The sequence below is a fragment of the Ananas comosus genome, linkage group 2 (assembly GCF_001540865.1).
Source record: "Ananas comosus cultivar F153 linkage group 2, ASM154086v1, whole genome shotgun sequence".
In the NCBI taxonomy this organism is placed as follows: Eukaryota; Viridiplantae; Streptophyta; class Magnoliopsida; order Poales; family Bromeliaceae; genus Ananas; species Ananas comosus.
This window is the reverse complement of record NC_033622.1, coordinates 17,009,389-17,030,203: the sequence shown is the minus strand read 5'-3', so window position 1 is coordinate 17,030,203 and position 20,815 is coordinate 17,009,389. Positions and strand designations below refer to the sequence as shown.

Here is a 20,815-nt window from a genome sequence, read left to right as displayed (position 1 = left end):
CTTAAGCATATAGATTTTCACCTACTATACTCTTATGAGTCCTGGTTCCTTTCTATTCATAAATTTTCAACCATTAGATCAACCATTTAATCATTTTCATCCGTTAGATCATACTATTAAATCAACTACCCACTCAACTCTAAGTTACAGCTATTATCTTAATCGTACATTTTTTGATCCAACGGCTAAAATTTATGAGTAAAAAGAACTTTATACACATAAAAGTATAGTAGCCCTAGCCATATATATATATATATATAGTAGAGTTAGAATACTTTCAAAAGCACTATGAAAGTGATGCTTTTGAGTTTTGAGCCATTGGATGAAGAGATGTGAGGTTGAGATGATAGTGGTAGACGGTGGTAGGTGGAATAGTGTTTGATTCAAAGATTATTAGTAANATATATATATATATATATATAGTAGAGTTAAAATACTTTCAAAAGCACTATGAAAGTGGTGCTTTTGAGTTTTGAGCCATTTGATGGAGAGATGTGAGGTTGATATGATAGTGGTAGGTGGTGGTAGGTGGAATAGTGTTTGATTCAAGAGCTATTAGTAATCAAGGAGTAGATCCAAGGGATAAAAACCTAATAGCACCAAGGGGGTGATACTTATAAAAGTATTCTACCTCAATTTTATATATATATATATATATACTTCTCTTTTATTTACTAAGGACCAAGGATGCAATTAATAATTGGCATAGTAGGAGTATTATCACTTTCTACAACAGCGTAGTGTATATAATGTATACGGAACACTCGTACGTTTGCAGGCAACAATTAAATAAAAATTCTCGTGGACTTCATTGGGCTCTTTAGTTTCAATTGGGACAGGGTCCAATAAGTCTAGACATTGGCTTGGGCCCGAATATATTAAGAATCAATCGATAGCAATCACAGTGACACTGTTGGAACAATAGAGTTTTCAACAAAGGAAAATAGTTGATTTGTTTCTTGATTCTCATACTTTCTTTGGCACATTATCGATGTGATTCATTTCCTGGTTCTATTACTTCCTTTAGAAAGGAGGATTTGGTCACACGGCAAAAGAACACAAACCGGGGGTTAACGTTTGATCACACAAAATAGAGGCAGTGATTGAAAGCGCCACTCCTCTGCCACCTTGTCCGACTGTCAACATCACAGCCCCTCGCCTGCATCCATGGACCTGCCTCATCACTGCAACAATGCTGCCGCTGCTCTTCCACGGCGGTGTTGGACGAGTGCTAACGCCTATCAATGGCTTTTCACAAACTTGTTCTTCATTTCTGTAGTAGACCTCTTCTCTCTGCTTCTCGTTGGCGGCATACTGGAGTTGATCGGCAGCTATACTTTTTATACATAAAGATAGAACTACCAGGAGTGATTCTGGTCTTGCCACTCCATTGCTTTGGTTGTTGAGATTTCCTTTACAGATAGCTTTTAACTCCCTTTTGTTTTCTTTTTTGTTGCCTTCGGAAACCGATTGCATGTGAAAGGTGTAAAAAAAAATTACAAGAGCTTGTATCATCCTTCATTTCACCAATACCTGGATCGTCAACATCATTAGTTATTCTAATAAAAAGAAAAGACCAGGGTAACATCAATACTGAAGCTATATTCTTTCACAAGAAACATGCCATTCTATTTTGCCCAATCTCTTAAAAGAAAAATGGAACATAAAACTAAAACCATTCTAAAAAACAAACAAAAGAAGCTGAATGGCCACTTCATGAGAATTGACATATTATATCTATAAAATCAGAGGGATAAAAATTAACTTCTTGTTATTGCAACAGACGATGGCCAAATGAACAAGTCTTTATTATAATACGTTCTCAGACAATCTAGATGCTTGCCATAAACATCAAAGTTCTCAAGTGCCATGAGAGTTCATTTTATTCAAAATGACAAATGTGAAATTCCTGTTGTTCCAAAAAAGAGATCATGAACAACAAAAACTACTACCACGGATCCATACTTTACCATTCATTCTTTTTTGGTGAAAATATAAATTGGCCGTCTCATCTTCTTTGGCGAAAACGACATTCCTCCATTGAAGATTTATTCTTAAAAGATTTTTCAGTTATGTCCAACAATACAAATCGACTTCAATTTTATTTCTAGTGTGGACTAATAAAGGAGGTGATGCTTCTATACAATTGCTATACTTACCTTACTGTGGATATCAGCAAAGTGAAGGAGCATTAACGATCTCCTTTAGATGCCAGTAAATATCGCAAAAATACATATAGAGCATCTTTGCGGGCCTTAGAACTCCAATATTCCGTTATCCTTGATGCTACGATGTGTATGTCAGGATAATGCTCAAAACGAATCAAAATCATCCACAAGTTGAAAAGAGAGAAGAAACAGCAGCGTAAAGCATAAACTGAGAACATTATTGAGAAAACTTCTGACTAGGGCTATGCATGATATGAAAGGACCTGATGAAACATAAGAAACCAGCATTACGGAAGGGAAAAAAAAAAAAAAAAAACGAGAACACAGTTAAAGCAGATATTACCTTTCTTTGCGCCCTTTCCTCCAGTTTCGTTACCAGTATTTATGAAAAAAAAAGGTGAGAACAGAATCATTTTTTTTTTGAAACCATAAATTAATGGTGAGTGATTGCAAGATATTAAGTACCTTTGAATGAGCCCCTCATCTTTTCGAACATCTTAATTTTGGTAAGCAGAAGATGGGGATGATGGCAACCACAAAGATAAGGGTACTAGGATCGGAATACACTTAAGACCCAGCCTCTTTCATTTGTTTATCTTCTCTTCACTCTCCACTCTGTTCTTCCATTTAGTAACTATGCTTTCACTTCAGTAGAACTAGACCCATGAGTTTTCTTCAATCCTTTCTGCCACATCAATCTCCTCGTCATTTCAACTCCGTGCCACCTCCCTGCTCCCGCATATATATTCGAAAGAAGCACATACAATCCACTACACTGAGGATTCAACTCAGCTACACTTTGCCCTATCCTTTCCGCCATTCCAACCTCGCCATAGATCTCACAACCAGTCAATATACTTCCCCAGATCATAATGCTGGGCCTAATCGGCATCGCTCTCACTAAACTCTCGGCCTCCGCTAAGTGGCCTGCTCGACTCAAGAGATCGACTACACACCCATAGTGTTTGACCGTGGGCTTAATACCATACACACTCCTCATCGAATTGAAGTACATCTGACCCTCTTCGACCATTCCAGCATGGCTGCATGCCGTTAGTACTCCGATGAAAGTAATATGGTCAGGAACGACTCCGCCCTCCTCCATTTCCTTAAAGAGTTTCAGTGCATCTTTACCATGGCCATGCTTGGCCAATCCTATGATCATGCTCGTCCACGCCAACACATCCCTTCCATTTAAAGTATGAAAGATCCGAAGGGCACTGCAGGCGTCCCCAGTCTTGGAATACATATCCATCAGAGAAGTGCAAACATTCACATCCTTACGGCTGTTAGTCTTCTCTAGATATGCATGGACTCCTTGGCCTAAAGCCATCAACCCTTTATTCGCGCAGGCCCCCAACACCCCCAGCCAAGTCACATTATCTGGCTTGCAACCCGTGCTGCGCATTTCGCCAAACAACCGTAGGACGTCGTCGGTCTGGCCGTGTTGGTTGTAGACTCCGATCAACGCATTCCAAGACACCTCATTTCTCTGAGGCATTCTGTCGAACAGGACCCGTGCGGTGCTGAGATTGCCACACTTTGCGTACATATCCAGCAGGACGGTGGCGAGAACGACGTTCGATCCAACTGGGTCGAATTCCAAATGTGCGATGGTGTCGTGAACCCACCTCCCGCTATCTAAGTCCCTGGATTGAGCGCAGGCCGCGAGAGCGTGCACCATCGTGATCTCGTTCGGCTCCACCTGGGCGGCCTCTACCATTTCCCTGAACAAGCTCACCGCGTCGCTCGGCCGACCGTTGTCCACGTAGCCCGCGATCATGGTGGTCCACGTGACGACGTTCCGGTTCGGCGCGGCGTCGAAGAGGCGCCGCGCGGAGGCCGCGTCGCCGCAGGAGACGTACGTGTGGACCAAGGCGGTGGCGACGTAGACGTCGGCGCCGAAGCCGGTGGCGACGACGCGGGCGTGGACGCAGCGGCCGAAGGCGGGGGCGGGGGCGCGGGCGCAGGCCTTGAGGGCGAAGGGGAAGGTGAAATGGTCGGGGGCGAGGGAGGAGCGGAGCATGTCGCGGTAGGCGGAGAGCGCGGCGGCGGGGTCGGGGCCGAGGGAGAGGGCGCGGACGAGGGAGTTGTGCATGTGGGTGGTGGGGGCGCGGCCGAGGTGGAGGAGGAGGGCGCGAGCGTAGGCGAGGTCGGCACCCCTGGCGGGGTCGGCGCAGAATTCGACGAGGCGGCTCAGGGGGACGACGTCGCGGGCGAGGCCGGAGACGACGGCGAGCGCGTGCAGCTGCTTCAGCTGCCTCATGCTCCCGCATGATTCGATCAGCGACACGATCGTGCGCCGCTCGATCATACGGAACGACCCTTTTTTTCTTTTCTTTTCTTTTCTTCGGAGAGAGTTGTTTGTTTTGTTTGCTTTCAGTTTTTGGTTGGTTGGTTGGTTGGTTGGTTGGTTGGTTAGCTCGCGCTGCTGCTCCAACTTCCCGCTCACTGAGACGAGCGCGAGAGGATCGATTGGAAGGAAACTAATTATTAGCCCGTCACGAGGTTGGGCCTTTGGAGAACGGTGGGCCGAAGCACTCTAGAAGTTAGGCCTAACGGAACCTACCTATTTAGGCCCACGTATTATGAGTGTACTTGTGTGAGTGGGGGGAGTCCGTAGCTTGTTCAGTTTGGGCTCGTTTGGGCCAGGGCTTTCAAAATATTCGCCCAGGCCCGATGCGAAGCGGTTGGTCGGCGACCTGGTCCCCCTCGCTAGGACCAGCGCGCGGGACGGTGGGCCTGCGACGGCCACGTGTCGGGAAGCAACGCTGCCGCGGGGGATGACGTCAGCGGGCGCGGTTCTCGTGCGCTGCTGTGCTTCGCTGTCCCCTCGGACGCGGGATCGCGTGGTCCCCACGCACGTGGAGCCATCGGACGGTCGGTTGTGCACGGAAAGTCCTGATCGCAACGTCCCCGCCGTGCAGGACGTCAGCCGGCCTCTCTCTCTTTCTCTCTCTCTCTTTTCCTTTTTTTAAATCTTTCCTGATTTTTTAAAAAAATTTCAAGTCTGTGGTATTTTCAGGTTAGAAAATCAGCCTCCAAATTGGAATTATATTATATCTGCAAAGTATGAATTAGTTAGAATTACCGAAAGGTTAGGTTTTTTTTTTTTTTGACAAAAAGATAATACGCTATATGCTTCACTAACTAGAATTTAAATTTGATATCTTGGATATCAACCGTCAAATTTTTAATCAACTGCGCTGTTATGAATAAGATCAGAAGTTGGACCAACTAGGTTCCAAGCTTGATGCATGCAAAGTGAGCATAAGGTTAACTCTTTACACTATCTCAATATGTCTAGAGATACTTTATAAAATCTAGATCAATTATTTAAAGCAACACTCAATATGTAAATGCTCCTGTGTTTTTATTTATGTATCAAGGAGATTCCAGTGATACTTAATAATTGTTAATATATGTTGGTTCCTTTAACATGCCGCCATGTTGATCGTTGTCAAAGTGAAATATAGGCTTAATTCTTTAGCCGGCTTAATGAAATATTATACTATAGTGTCTGTGATAAAACGATGCACAATATGCAAATGCTATCATATTCGACTGTCTCGATTCGATATATATATGAATCTAATCCAAAAATAAAATAACAAAAACAGTCTTCGGAGTAAACAAATTATAGTAAACTAAAGCCCAAATTCAAATCACAGTTAAATTCAGATCGGGATAACAGGTTGTAATTAATGGTCGGATTAGGTATCCTGTTGTATCATCATCTTAATGATATGTGGGAATCAAGGAGGCGTGTTTGTTGCTTAATTATTCCCTTTTATGCCTTGACTTATTCTCTCCGAGCGTGTTGTCACATACTACCTAATTTAATTAATATTTACCTCTCCTCCAATTAATGAACTTTTCTTTCTTTCTAGCTGCTCTTCCCTTCCACTTCCCTATATATATCACAATTTCTACTTCTTTTCCTAAACAAATGTATGTATCAACTTCTTTTGTTACAACAAACATTATCATATCAAATTACTAATCCTCGTTCTTCTATATATATATAAACCCCTTTTTCCACTCCTTCCCCTCCATTCCCTGAATCACACATCTTGTCCCTACTACTGTCATATATCATCCCATAATTAGTTTCCTGTGCAACTCCATTAAATATACAACGTGTCTTCCATCACTACATCCCTCTCCCACAACAAATAAAGAGAGAGCAATTAGAGATAGCCGCATAACTAAAAGTGAATGAAATGGAGGATACGACGAATCCGCAGAGCAGCACGGCGGTTCAACCGCGAGCTCGTATTCTCCCTATAAGAAAGAATTCGCATGTGGCGAGCGCGAAGTTGAAGCCCAAGATCAGAATTGTGCACATAGTTGCACCGGAGATCATAAAGACCGACCCCGAGAATTTCCGCGAGCTCGTGCAGAAACTCACTGGGCAGCCCACAAAAGGTATTCCCATGCAGAAGAAGATCAACAAGTATAGGAAGAAGAATTCGCTTCCTGCCTCGGCTATTCATGCAGACGCTGTCAATGGATTAATATACGGAATGAACGAAGAGGCAGAAGATGGTGGTTTATTTCGAGATTTCGGGGGGATTAATTACTGGGATTTTACAAGGGTTTAGTGATCTTTCGTAATTGGAGGTACATGTACAACTGCTTCTCTAAGGTTCTTTTTTTTAAAAAAAAGAAGAAGAAGAAGAAGAAATATTAGAAAATTAGGATGCTGGATCATGGTTCTTCTTTTGAATTGATTATTTGCTGATATGCGGATTGTAGGTGCGTGGCTTGTATTCCTTTGTTCTTCTATGTATGTTGATTTAACTCTTCTAATGTATACGTACGTATGTTGATTTTTTCTTTTTCCCTTTTTATTCTTTTTCTGTTATTGCTATTAGAGAGAGAAACGACTGGAGAAATTCTAACATAGAGCTTTTCATTATCGCCGTTAAATAGAGAGAGGGAATTGTTTGACTCCATATATATTCTCGTCCTTCAAAAATGAATGACACACAGTTTATCTTATACATTGCTTTATTAGTTCAAACTACTGTAAACCTCAATAAAAAAAAGAGGAAAAAAAAAAACCCCTCGAATTACTATTTTGCTCTATATGGATAACAGTTGGAGAATGATCTCTCAAGCGATAACTAGTTTTAACTATTAGTCGCTTAAACCAATTCAAGGTACTCCTTGTATTCCCAATAGAAGTAACGCAATATAACTAGTATGCTTTGAAAAGGAAAATGAATATTTAAGATTTACTTTGAATATATTAACGATTCTGAGAAATTTCCAATTGCATAGCTGGTTACTGATACTCAGCTTTAGAAAAGAGTATTTTAAGAAGTGTTGATGACCCAGCTACGTTCACAACGTATTGCTAACTAATGATTTGGTACATTTCGTTAAGTAGCTTTAGTAAAAATTTAAAACGAAATTTATAATAAGAAATAATTGCATCTTACGTGAGATTGGAGGATGAAATAATTGAATCTTTAGACAATTTGACGAAACAAATAGCGGTGCATAATTAATGAAAATGCTTTTTTTATTACACCTACTTAATTGTTATCTGATGGAAATCTCCTATCTGAAGTAGAAAAAGACGGACGGTGTTGAACGGAAAAACTCTAAGCACAATCTTAAAGTTGAGATTAATGTACAATCGCTATAAATGATTTATTTTAGAAATAAACTTAGCAAAAAATTTGAAGTAATTAGGCTTCGAATTTGAATCACAGATACTAACTATCAAGCCCTCAGCCAATCATACTAGATACGGTCGGTGTCGATCGCTATAAATGATTGTTTACACAAATGCAAAGATATGTAGACGATCACGTGAGTAAAAGCACTTCAAGTGCTCTTCCCTTCCTCCTACAGCAAAGACCACAGTTTCCTGCTTCAAGTGAGATCAGAACAATGCTCAACAATTTGATGCCTAAAAGGATATCAATATCCGAGCAAGAATTTCATCGAGAAATTCCTTTTACTTTCAGGTATATATGTACATACAGGTGTATGCAACGATTCATTTATTTCAATCACGTTAAGTAGGCAAGAAGATGACCAGAACTAGCTCTTTGCCAATATGGATACAACTATAATATAAGCCTACAAAAATAGTTTGCATAATAATGAAAAAAAAAGTGCAATACTTTGAAACTACTATAGTATTACTATATGGCTAGTAGCTAGGGAATCAAAAGCGCAATTAGTAGTCTAAAAAATGTTTGTACGTTTTGACAATTTAATTTGTGTTATCCTTTCTTCTGATTCCATGTTTTCAATGGTAACTGCACCATCCAATAATCTCTCCCTGTTGATCTCCGACCCAAGAGAGACCGTAAAATATAAATCGATTATCGGCCTACCAAAGGTGATTCACGCGGGCCCAATAGGATCAATAGGCCAATGAAAAGTAACTTTGCAGGCCCAATGGGCTAATTGGCCAGCAGCAAAGGGCTTACTTTATGGGCTCAATAGCCAACAGCTTACTGTTAAAGTGTTAATATTACATGGCTAGAACTGAGTCTATCTGGTATATGTGATCTGCTAACTATATCACAAGGTCATATCACTTTTTGTGATAATTATTAAAAAGACGAGCAACAGAACAGTAGGACGGTTGAATTGAACAATCCGGAAATTGCAGTTCAACTAATTCACATTGTTGGGATCACCTAACCTTTTATTATTGATCAGCTAAGCTGTACCATGATCATGCAAGTAACTATTCAGGTAGCTAGCCAAACCTTTCGAACTCCAGCCTAGTAGTCTCTGGCGCCTACGTACATAAGTAAAGGAGCTTAATTTCATTTTGCAGCCGACATAAAATTTAAAAGAAAAATAATAGTAACCATAAAAAAGCAATAGGAAACATGACGGAGATAACTATTTGGGAGACGCGAGACACGAAAATCTAATAAGTAGTTTAGAAATAGAGCCTGCAGTTAATGTATATATATCAGGGAATGAGTTACGATTCCTCCATCTTAATTTGAGGACTGGTGTGTAATCTGCGTGTCAATGCAGGTGTGCACAGACCAACAAATGACGAGAAACGGGACTGAGAAACAGAATTTACGCATGCAGTAGATGTGATCATCAGGTGGGTCCGATCAGGGTGGTTGATCAGCAAAGACGTATTAACTAGATTGCATCTATGTAGGCTAACAAGTAGCCCAACCGCTATTATGAGAAAATTATCGCTTCCTAATGATGCTACTTAGTAGCATTTCAGAATGGAATGGGCCTTTAATTAGTGAATTTGGTGGCTCAGAAAGACTAGCTAGTTGTGCATCCAAATCAGAAAGGTGTGGACTCTTGACTTTTAGGCTCCGTTTGGTTCAGGGGATAAGCGGAGATAACGAAAGTTATCCCCGCTATTCCACCAAACGAGGAGAAATTCGGCCGGAATATATTATCCCGGTCAAACCTTACTATTCCCAGTTATTCCGGACTAGCAAGAAATTTACTATTCCACCATTTTGGTGGAATAGTGCTATTCCAATACTTAATTTCAAACTTAATTAAAATTATAAATTGAATTAAAACTAAATTATATAAATATAATATTTATATATTATAATACATTATTTTGATTATAAAATTATTAATTGTACTATATTAATACATATTATTTATATTTAAATATTATAATAAATTATATTTAAATATTATAATAAATTCTTTTTATTAAATTTAAGTTTAAGTAGAATTTTTAAAAACATTATAAATTTATTATAATAAATTATTTTTATTAATTGTTCCCACCCCTATTCTTATTTTAAACATTTTAAAATTATTAAATATTTAAATTTATAATTTATAATTTTAAAATTAAAGTTTATAATTTTAATTTTAATATTTTAAATTTTTGAAATTAAAATTTGATATTTTATATTTTTCAAATTTAATTTGATCTTAAATTTAAAATTATAAATTTAAAATTTAAAATTATTAATTTAAATTTGAGATTTTAAATTTCAAAGTTAAAATTTTAAATTTTAAATTTTAAAAATTTAAATTCAAATATAATAAGAGAGTAATATCATTATTTTTTTATTTATAAAAACCACTATCCTTCTTATTCCATCTTATCTAATCAAACGTTATTTTTTTTATTCCCAAAAATAACCCAATTTTCATCCAAACGTAAAATTGATTTAATCCCCGCTTATACCTCAATTATATCTATTACTGGAATATTCATTTTTTGCTTATCCCCAAACCAAACGATACTTTAAGATTCTGTCAGAGTGTAGTGTGACTTTTCAGTTATTGCAATCCATTGACAGGTTTGACACTCTTTAAAATGAATATGTGGTCGATTCTAAATGGCGATTGCTCGTTTCATCTAAAGGCAACATAATAGATTTAATGACCAGCAAATATACCACATGAATTTCAAAACCACAGCGCTAAGTATTCTATGGGGTAACCTCTAGTGAAAATAAGTGCCGCTTCTGTTATAGAATGCTTCTCTTACAGACTATTATTGATTTTACTAATATCCTTTGTCTAGAGCATATTAATTGGCTTGTTGGTGCAATTTCAAGGCCTTACATGTAATGAACAATACATCAACATTCTTCTTGTCTTCACTAACCATTTTTTAGCACAAATGATAAAAAAATTAATGATTTGGTACTCGAGGTTTTCCGTTTGAAGCCTACTGGCTTCAACGAAAGTACATTCTCTCTCTCTCTCTCTCTGAAAAAAAAAAAAAAAAAAAAAAAAAAAAAAAAAAAACCAATTCTTAAATACGAAATAGTAAATAAGNAAAAAAAAAAAAAAAAAAAGACAATCGTCCCACTTTTACTGTTCCTGGTGAATGAAATGATGAGATTATTGAATGCCAGTTAGCCCGTCTCTCCTGTTCAAAAAGCTTCCCCCAAAAAGTTCTTTTTCTATTATAGCCAACTGTATTCCACTATAGAAAATTTTAGGTATATTAGTTTCACTTATTTCAATAATTATAATATAAAAATTAATCATCTTTAGTACAGAGGGCAAAAAACTTGATGATTGATATTCGAAGTCCCGAGTTCGAATCTTAGTTAATTCATATTTTTAGTTAAATTTATTTCTAAATGAAATAAACAAATCAGATAACATACTATCTATCTCTCTCACAGAAAAAAAAAGAAAATACATTATAAAAACGAACTATGACTTGTATGTATAATGAGAGCTTTGTCCATGTAAATTCTTGCTAGTTTCAGCTTAGGTAGGTAGTGAAATAAAGAGACAAATCATTAAACTGTTACTAGGAGCATACAATGAAGGAAAATTCAAGGCAACAATAGGAACATACGATCCGTGCTTAATTCGTAAAACTTCGTCCATCAAATCGACTACACTACAATTGTGAATTGTCCCTCCCTTGCTGGATCCTATACGCGAACCTCCCGTCACATGCGTACATTTCTTCTGCCCACTTTTATGATCGAGAAGGACAGGAACAGCTCATAAACCATTTGTGACGGAGGGAAGCCAAATTTGGACTTGATGCGACAGCTCTTTCGCTTCGGTTTGTGCTGTACCATTGTTTTGCGCCGTACGTGCTTCTTTGGAGAAAATCGAGTGGCTTGTTACATAATATTGTCAAATATTAGACAAGTATCAGAATAACTGGCGAAGAAACCTACACATGGGCAAATGATTTGGACCTGTTGATAAGATAAGAGTTTCGCCAATCCGACGAGAGCACCTAGCGATCAAAAATCGATCACTTTGTTGACAAGATAACAGTATGCTCCTCTGATGTACCGAAGCTACAGAATAGGAGCTCCTCTGATTATACCGAAGCTACAGAATAAGAGCCCATCCAAAATTAAAAGATGATGTGATCGTCAAACTCGTTCCATGCATCTTTTCCATTTTCTTTTCATAAATTTTTTCAATTTTCTTATTACTCGCATACATCAATCATATAGCTTAGCTAAACAGAAACAACAGGGGAGGATCGACGACGGGAGGCGAGCCAGAGGACCAACGCCAACGACAAGTAATCAATAAGAGCGGGACCGGCCCCCACCCGGACCGCCACTAGCACCAAGAGTTAAAAGGTGAACAAAAAAGCAAAAAGCAAAAGGCAGCGGCCGCAGCCCCTTCCCTATCTATTTCTAAGGGGGGGAGAAAAAAAGAGGAAAAGAGAGAGAGAGAGAGAGAGAGAGAGAGAGAAAGCAGGACAAGTGGGCAACGGGTTTCTCACCATCGACCGCGGCTGGAGCCTAATAGCAGTGTTTGTCTTTCTTTTCGTTCTTCTTGGGGTTTTGAATTAGGATGATGTGACGGCGGCGGATGGAGGGACTAAATAAGGGGTGGGGTGGGGTGGGGTGGGGGATTTAGAATTTAGAACTTAGAACTTAGAACTTAGAACTTGTTGTTGTACCAGAGCACGCCCTTGCGGTTGGCGCCGTCCTCGGGCTCGACGTAGACGCACTCCCGCGCCTCGCGCCACATGGCCTGGAGCACGGGGGTGGCGTCGAACTGGTAGTAGTCGCCGAGGATGGGCTTGATGGCCCTGGTGGCCTCCAGGGCGTGGTAGTGGGGCATGGTGGAGAAGAGGTGGTGGGCGACGTGGGTGTCGGTGATGTGGTGGAACACCCGGTTCAGCAGCCCGTAGTCGCGGTCCATGGTGGCGAGCGCGCCGCGGAGCCAGTCCCACTCGGAGGAGTCGTAGTGGGGCAGCGCCGGGTGGGTGTGCTGGAGGTAGGTGATGAGGACGAGCCAGGCGTTGACGATGAGGAGGGGGACGCCGTAGACGCGGACCACCCACCAAAAGCCGAGGGCGGCGGCGAGGCGGTAGAGCGCGAAGCAGGCGGCGAGGACGCCGGCGTCGGAGACGAAGATCTGGGCGCGCTCGCGGTCGGAGTAGATGGGGCCGTAGGGGTCGTAGTGGCAGGCGAAGCGCGGGTAGGGGCGGCCGGAGACGTTGAAGGCGAGGTAGAGGGGCCAGCCGAGGGTGAGCTGGACGAGGAGGCAGGCGACGCGGCCGAGCGGGTTGTCGCTGAGGTAGCGGGAGTACCAGCGGAGGGAGGGCTTGGTCTTGGGGACGAACACCTCGTCGCGCTCCACGGAGCCCGTGTTGGAGTGGTGGCGGCGGTGGCTGTACTTCCAGGAGAAGTAGGGCACGAGGAGGGCGGAGTGGAGGACGAGGCCGACGGCGTCGTCGAGGAGCGAGTAGTCGGAGAACGCGTGGTGGCCGCACTCGTGAGCGACGACCCACACGCCCGTGAGGACGCAGCCCTGCGCCACCCAGTACAGGCCCCACGCGGCGTACCGGAGGAGCGGGCTCGGGAGGGCGGGGATCCAGGCGAGGGCGGCGTACAGGAGGGCGGCGGAGAGGACCAGGTCGTGGACCACGTAGGAGAAGGACCGCAGGACGGACCGCTGGAAGCAGTGCGCCGGGATCGCCTTCTTTATCTGCCCCAGCGTGAAGGGCGGCTTCTCCGTCGGGGACCGCCGGAGCGCCGCCGCGTCCCCTGCGCCACCGCTGCCCGGGCCACGCGCCGCGTCCCGCCGCTGCTCCGCCCGCTCCTTCGCCGTCATACGCCCGCCCGCACCCATTTCGCCTGCACAAGCAGCAGCAGCAGCAGCAGCAGCAGCAGTTATGAACCAACTTTCAAATTGATCGTCGCTCTTTTTTTTTCTATTCATACAAATAAAAGGATTTAGGCAAAGCGATGAGGCTTTTTCTAACTTACTATAATAGTACGATTTATTTGGTGAATAACCAAAAAAAAATTGTAGAGCGAGCGGGAACCACGAGATGAAAGTTTGAATAGATACGTCCACCGGGAAGCACGTAATAGGCTAGTAACTGACATTACAATAATAAATACATCAGTATTCCAGCTGGTGGTGCTCAGTGATCAGTAATTCGGAATAAAATAACACGGGCAAAATATTTCGGTTTGGGCTGACAACGGGACTCGACAACACCGAGTCGACATTATAACACGGCAACGCATTATTTTTTTTTTAAAATATGATAAAAAACATTTTATAAAAATATTTTTTTTATTAATTATAATGTAATGAATAAATTTAAAAAAATTAATTAATTAATTAATTAAAAATATCACATCAATAATATTTAGACTTTTTTTCACAACACACGTGAGAGATTCATTTTTTAGCTACTAGTTTTAGCTGGCGGGAGAAAATCAGAAAAGGAGATCACATGGCCCCCCAATAGCACGAACAGTCCCTACATGGAAAGCCTTTTCGTTTCTCTATTTTATATATAGTGAATAAAACATAATACAAGGTCCACTATTATATTGGTGACAGGCTGTTCCGTGAGTTCGCGACCGTGGCACCTCAGGCATTTGCCATTTTTTATTGTCCAATCAAATGGAGAAAGCAGACTACGGAGGTTACGCGATCTACTTATGGGTGGGTCTAAAGAGACTCCAAACACCGGGTGAGCTATTATCCAATGAGATCAGATTGTATGCTAAAACAGTATATCCCTATATATGACTATCCAATTAAAACAACCGAAAAAAAAGAAAGAGCTTCCCACCCCCCAAAAAAAGCACAATATTTGTCAATCACGTAATTACCAATTAAACTATTTCTACAGAAATTAATGCCTGCACCACTCTAACTCTATATTTTGTGAATTCGCTCCGGTATCATATTTTGTGAATTCACAATCCGCTTAAATACCGATTGCTATGGATCCGGTAGCAATTGTTGGAATTTCACAACGAAAATGTCGAATCGAGTTTTTACTATAAAAACGTTTCCTCAGCAAAAATTGATATAATCATAAAAGAAAGAAAAAGTAAAACAGAAAATATGCAAATAAAATAAAATTTATTAAATAAAACAAAATTATATACTCCTCTTCTGCAACAGAGTATCTACAACTCGAACTCTATTTTTAAATATCTTATATTCTTCTCTTATCTTTTATAAATCTAAAAGATAACTTTCTTTCTTTCTCACATGCACCGGTGTATTTGATACATGCAACCGGCCAATTCTCTCTTTCTGGTACAAACCATCAAAGAGCTTTAACTTTTTAACCGTACTCTATCTCCCAAAGCATCCCATCAAGAGCTATTTATAAAGCTCCATCAAAACATACCCTAATCCTAATATATTTAGAATTCCTACTCCAGTAAATATTTAAATTTATATTTCATTTATCTCCAATATATTTAAATATTTATTCTAATTGAAAAAGATTCATACTCTACTTAATATTTAAATTTTTATTTATCTCCAATAAATTTAAATATTAATTCTTATCCACTAGAATTAATCTACAAATTTAATCAAATTCTAACACTTTTAATTTACCCATCAAATTTGGAACCCAAAAGACAAAAAAAAAAAAAAGAGGACATGTAAGGCGAGATGTGATGGCCATCCTGCTCACAGAAGATAAAATTAGAATAGAATTGCGGATGTGTGTATGGAAAAATGATGCCGGTACGCACAGATGCATCTGGTTCACCACAAGTTCGCCACACTAGTGGGCGCGTACGCAGCGTATGCAGTAATACGCACAAAATGAAGCACTAGAGCATCTGGACCGTCCAAAAACGAAACGATTTGGACGGAACGAACGGTCAATCGTTAGTCCTCACTCTGATTGGTAGGAAGATCGGACGGCCAGAAACCAGCGCTCTTGGTCATACTAGTCGGCCACTCAAAACCTATATAAAAAGGAGAAAAAAGCAAAAGGGAAAAAGCATGCGCTTTCCAAGGAACGGCGCAGCTTTTTCCCGTGTTGACGGAAACAACTCCTTGTGGGAAACGGAACGGAACGGAACGGATACGAAAAGAAAATAAGAATTAATTCCGATTAGTGCAGGACCAAGCAAGCAACATGTTCTTCTGAGAATAAATTCCATAAATTATTACAAGTTACTAGAGCCGGCGCCATTGGCAAGTTGGAATAAATATTCCGAAGAGAAAAATTATAAAAAAAGTGCTGATAATTTCACGCTCCTATTTTTTCTTTTTCTTTTTTTTCTGGTTCTATGTCCATCACGTCACCCACGATGGGTTTCTTTTTTCTTTTTTTTTCTAGGAAAAAAAACCCAAAAGATTCGTCCCGGAAAGAGTTGGTAAAGGGCCATAAAAAAAATAATTAATATTGTATTTGAACCCCCTGTCCAAAATATCTGGGAGCGTGGAGGGCTCCCAACCGTTAGATGCTTGTTCATTTTCGTCCCCGATTAGATCGGCGACGTACTTTTTTTGGCCTGGACAAAGCAACGTATTAATTTTGAACGGAATGGAATAAATTCACGTTATTAAATTATTTCAAAAAATATTATTTACATATATTAAAAAAAAATCAGATCAGGAATGGGAACGTAAGAGGAAAAGGAGATATCGGTTGATAACTAACGCAAGCATGCGCAGACCGATTTATGGATTAAAAGGAGATGGTGGCAACGAAACAGCCCAGATCCGTCAAATTGGACATAAACGCTAAAATACAAGCCCCACACTTCAAATTAAAAATAAATACTAAAATACAAGTCTGCATTATAACTTCAAATGCTAATCAGAGAACGAGATCCCCAAAAAAGGCTAATAATAGAGAGAGAAACAGTAAGATCTAACCGGATTCATCAACAAAGAGACGGGAACAACGAAATAGATTGTGAAACAAGAGAAAACTCCACAAAATCAGCCGCAATATTTGCTAAACAGGTGGAGATTAATAGCTCATTAATGAGCACAAATTATAGCTTTAATCTAGCGAAATAAGCAGAAATAGGAATCTCCCCATACCTGAGAGAAATACGGCTCGATCGACGCTTCAAAGAGAGATCGAGAGCGAGGGAGAGTAATGTATTCTCTCTTATCTCTTGCTCTTCCTCTCTCTCTCTCTCTCTCTCTCTCTCTCTCTCTCCTCTCCTCTCCTCTCCTCTCCTCTGGTTTGTTATCGCCCTAACGCCGCCTGGTGAGAGACAGAGAGAGAGAGAGAGAGAGAGAGGGAGGGGGGACTCCCCTCCCTTTGGGGCCCTATTTAAGGTCTCCGCCCCCCTCCCTCTCGTTCGAGGGGCCAATAGCAGTCGTGGCCCCCACCACCGCGTCAAACTTGTCACCTGCTCCTCCGCAATCGCCGAGGTGAACACGTGTCATGCTTTTACTGGCTCTTTCTGATGATCCGGTAAGGGAGGCGATGCGGGGATCGCTCATGCGGAGAGAAAGCCCAATACCCACGAAATCTCCACCGCCCGCTGACGGGGATTTCAACGGCTGGGATGTCCTAAGGCAAAATTGCATCCGTTGCATCCAACGTTGAAATGACTTTTCTGCCCCTCATGGTTTGCGGAATTTACGGCGCGAACCCGCCCGTCATGGTTGGCAAGTGGCTCGCCGTAGTCTCCACCCGGCGGGAGATTGTACTTCGCGCCCGATTCGTGGAGCCACGAGAGCTTCACTCCCCCATATAGTGAAATTACCATTCTGCCCATCATTTTGCCCATCTAGCGTGAGGGCAAAATGGTCCTATAAACCTGGGGTCTCCGGTGCTCCGTCCGTGACGCCCCCTCCGTGTCCTCTGTATTTTTGTAATCTTGCGCACATTTAGGTGAATACAATGAAAAGTTCCTTCTAAATATTCGGATATTCATTGAAAAATATAACAAATAAAAACGTATAAATTTTGTATCGACTATTATTGATCAAACTGTCGGATTTTTAAATATTTTATTTTTATTCACTATTTTTAAAAAAATTATTTGATTCATGTCATTTAGTAAATTTTTTACTTGGAAATTAAATAGATTATTTATCTTTACTTGTTTAACTAATATATTTTATGCTATTTATATAGCTATAAATTTATTAAAATAAACAATTAACTTAATTTTTATATCCAAAGCATCTTTAATTAAATAAATAAAAAAATAAACATTTAATTTAAAATTTTAAAATATTGCCTAGTCGAATTAAAAATAATTTATAATTCAGATTAATTTTAGGATAAACTTCAAATACTACCATTTGCAATTTAGTACTTTTTTCATTTTAGTACCCTATGGTTTAAAGTGTACTAATTTAGTACTTTGTGATTTTTTTTTCTCTTTTTCGTCAGTCCCTCCCTTACGTTTTCGCTAAATCATATATAAAAAATTTCAGATATCTCATCTATAATTTATCGAATATACACTTTAAGTATTCTTTAGTTTTAAATTTGTCACTGATTTAATAAAAAAATTAATAGATGGATAACAAAAAAGAGAAAAATAAAACTATAATATATAAAAATAATACACTTTAAATTATAAAATATTAAAATAAAAAAGTGTAAAACAATAAGATTGGTATTTGAAACTTTTCCTAAATTGTATACATTTTAGTCAGAAAAAAAAAAAAATCGAATTATAGAGAGAAAAGTAACGTCGGTGAGATCGTGTGCAATTGTGGTGCGTAATTTGAGCATCATGTGCAGTGCATGACGCCGGAACAGGACATGCTGGGCATGTGTTAGGTTTCTCGCAATGCAACAAGTTGGAGATTTAAAATGAATAAATATTTTCTTATGGGAGAAGTATTAGCAATTAGGGGCTGTTTGGTTGGATGTAGTTACAGAAACAATGTAGTTGGAAATACATGCAGTTACAAATGCTGCAGTTGTAACTACACCTAGTCTGTTTGGTTTTACGCAGTTGCAACTGCTGCAATTACATTTCTTCTGTTTGGTAATATGAAGCTGATAGTTATATTTGTAAATTTTGTCACCTTTTCAGATAGAGTGGTGAGATTATCTTCACTAAACATAAAATAATTGCATAAATTTATTAATCATTTAAATTTACTATTTATAAATAAATGAGTAGATATATATAATATTCTTCAACTTATTAATCGACACATTTAAAATTTTTAATTTATTTAATTTTAATATGTAAATCAAACTTTAAAATTTAAACGATTCTCTCATTTTTTTTTATCAAATTTAATAATTATAATTAATTAAAACTTATTAAATTAACATACACGATCACATTCTATAAAAATTTTAAAAAAATATTATATTTATATTTTAAATAAAATAAATTTAAAAAATTTAATTTTTTGCACAAAGCTTGTATTGTCTAAAAAATTTTATTAGTATGAGTTTATTTACAAGTATTTTTATTTACCTATATACATATATTATTTATTTATTTAGCTATTTATTTATTTATTTATTATTATTAATTTGTGGGTGATCCTATCCCTCACCAACTACTGCAGTTGGAACTACGGCCAATTTAGATGTAGTTCCAACTACAGCATTTGAACCTTTTTGTGTAGTTGGAACTGCAGCAGTTGAACTCAACAATACTAAACCAAACAAAGAAATTGAGGCTGCAGGCATTTGCAACTGCACTGTAGTTGAAAATGCGTGCAACCAAACAGCCCCTTAGTCTTCAAATGTGATAACGATTGGTGGCGGTTCGGTTTACATGTTCTATAAAGAGAATTTTCTAATGAATCAGTCAAACAACTGCACTCTTAATACAATACTACATCTCCACCACTCCAAAACAAACTGTATTAATTAGCTTCATACGCAACATTTCACTTTCATATGCTTTTAAATCAGGATTTTTTTTAATGTTTAATCAAAAGATAATAAATTTTACTTGTAGTTTTTAATTCGCAACAAAAAAAAAAAATCTTCCCATACTTTAGATAGATTCACATTATTCTCACATAATTCACAGACCAAAATTTTATAGTACTTGTATTATGACGCTCAGCGTGTTGACTTCATTACGTCACAAAAAAATGGCTCGTTCAGCGCGTGGTTTAATTCGAAATTTAGCAAAACATTTCAAATGAAAGTACTTTAGCAGAGCTAAATTTAGACTGGGGAATTGTCAGCGTCCAATTTTTGTGGCCTTCCCATGCTTTTGAAAAATAGTTTTTAAATAAAATAGTATCTTTCATAATGATTTTTTTTTTTTTTTGCAGTCGTTCAAAACTCTTAAAAAATTGTCTCTAAATATAATAATAGTGTATTCCGTAATGTTTAACGTACGGTTTGAATGGATTTGACTGCTCAATTATTTGAGTTTGATGCCTGACATTCTTCCAAATGGTTAAATTGCAATTTTGGTCACTTTCTAGTATGTGTCGACACTTTTGTTTTAAAATTTTAATTTATTATAAATTTTTGTTCAAACTTTTTAAATTAAATTATTGTAGTTATAAGTGCTACGGCCTAATTCAATTGACTAATTACTAATATTTCGCTAACATAGTAATAATGCGGCATCACATTATCAATTACAATGCTATCATCTCAATTACATTAGCGATACACCATTTTGTAACTAAGAAAGTTAGGCTGTAAGAATTAATTGTTATATAATTTATAAATTTTAAATAAAAAATTATAATATATAAATTAAACTTTGGAGATCGACGTGTCATGATTCTCAAAGTTTGAGAATCAAAAGTGCAATTTAGCCATTCGATAAGCATCATAACTCAACTTATAAATCCGTTGAAGTTGCAGGGAAATAGGTGAGAACAACGGGAGCTCATCTTGCGAGATAAGTACAACAAGAAGGCCTGACTTTTCAAAAGCAAAGAAATTTTGGCGACATTTTTTCTTTTTTTATACGTGATGCCTAGTGTATCATATAAGGCACCTTGAATGAGATTGATGACTTGTCCATTTA

At 38.9% G+C, this 20,815-nt stretch overlaps 3 protein-coding genes across 10 annotated transcripts; 1 reads left to right on the top strand and 2 right to left on the bottom strand.

The window, feature by feature from the left end:
* Positions 859 to 4,566, bottom strand: LOC109706788 (putative pentatricopeptide repeat-containing protein At3g05240). 7 transcript variants are annotated; one of them, XM_020227774.1, is made up of 3 exons: positions 2,634 to 4,566; positions 2,512 to 2,524; positions 859 to 2,431 (listed from the first exon to the last, which is right to left on the bottom strand). In XM_020227774.1, the coding sequence occupies exon 1, from the start codon at positions 4,480 to 4,482 to the stop codon at positions 2,803 to 2,805; it is 1,680 nt and encodes a 559-aa protein (XP_020083363.1). In that variant the 5' UTR covers positions 4,483 to 4,566; the 3' UTR covers positions 859 to 2,431; positions 2,512 to 2,524; positions 2,634 to 2,802. The 7 variants fall into 7 exon arrangements, with proteins under 7 accessions (XP_020083363.1, XP_020083361.1, XP_020083365.1 ...); XM_020227773.1 differs by having other exon boundaries at positions 912 to 1,533; positions 2,160 to 2,431; positions 2,512 to 4,566; XM_020227779.1 differs by having other exon boundaries at positions 912 to 1,533.
* On the top strand, positions 6,130 to 7,172 carry LOC109706680 (VQ motif-containing protein 17-like). Its single transcript, XM_020227631.1, has one exon. The coding sequence runs from the start codon at positions 6,392 to 6,394 to the stop codon at positions 6,770 to 6,772; it is 381 nt and encodes a 126-aa protein (XP_020083220.1). The 5' UTR covers positions 6,130 to 6,391; the 3' UTR covers positions 6,773 to 7,172.
* Positions 11,388 to 17,080, bottom strand: LOC109703494 (fatty acid desaturase DES2). 2 transcript variants are annotated; one of them, XM_020224114.1, is made up of 3 exons: positions 16,923 to 17,073; positions 13,865 to 13,980; positions 11,388 to 13,732 (listed from the first exon to the last, which is right to left on the bottom strand). In XM_020224114.1, the coding sequence occupies exon 3, from the start codon at positions 13,725 to 13,727 to the stop codon at positions 12,531 to 12,533; it is 1,197 nt and encodes a 398-aa protein (XP_020079703.1). In that variant the 5' UTR covers positions 13,728 to 13,732; positions 13,865 to 13,980; positions 16,923 to 17,073; the 3' UTR covers positions 11,388 to 12,530. The 2 variants fall into 2 exon arrangements, with proteins under 2 accessions (XP_020079703.1, XP_020079697.1); XM_020224108.1 differs by lacking the exon at positions 13,865 to 13,980 and having other exon boundaries at positions 16,923 to 17,080.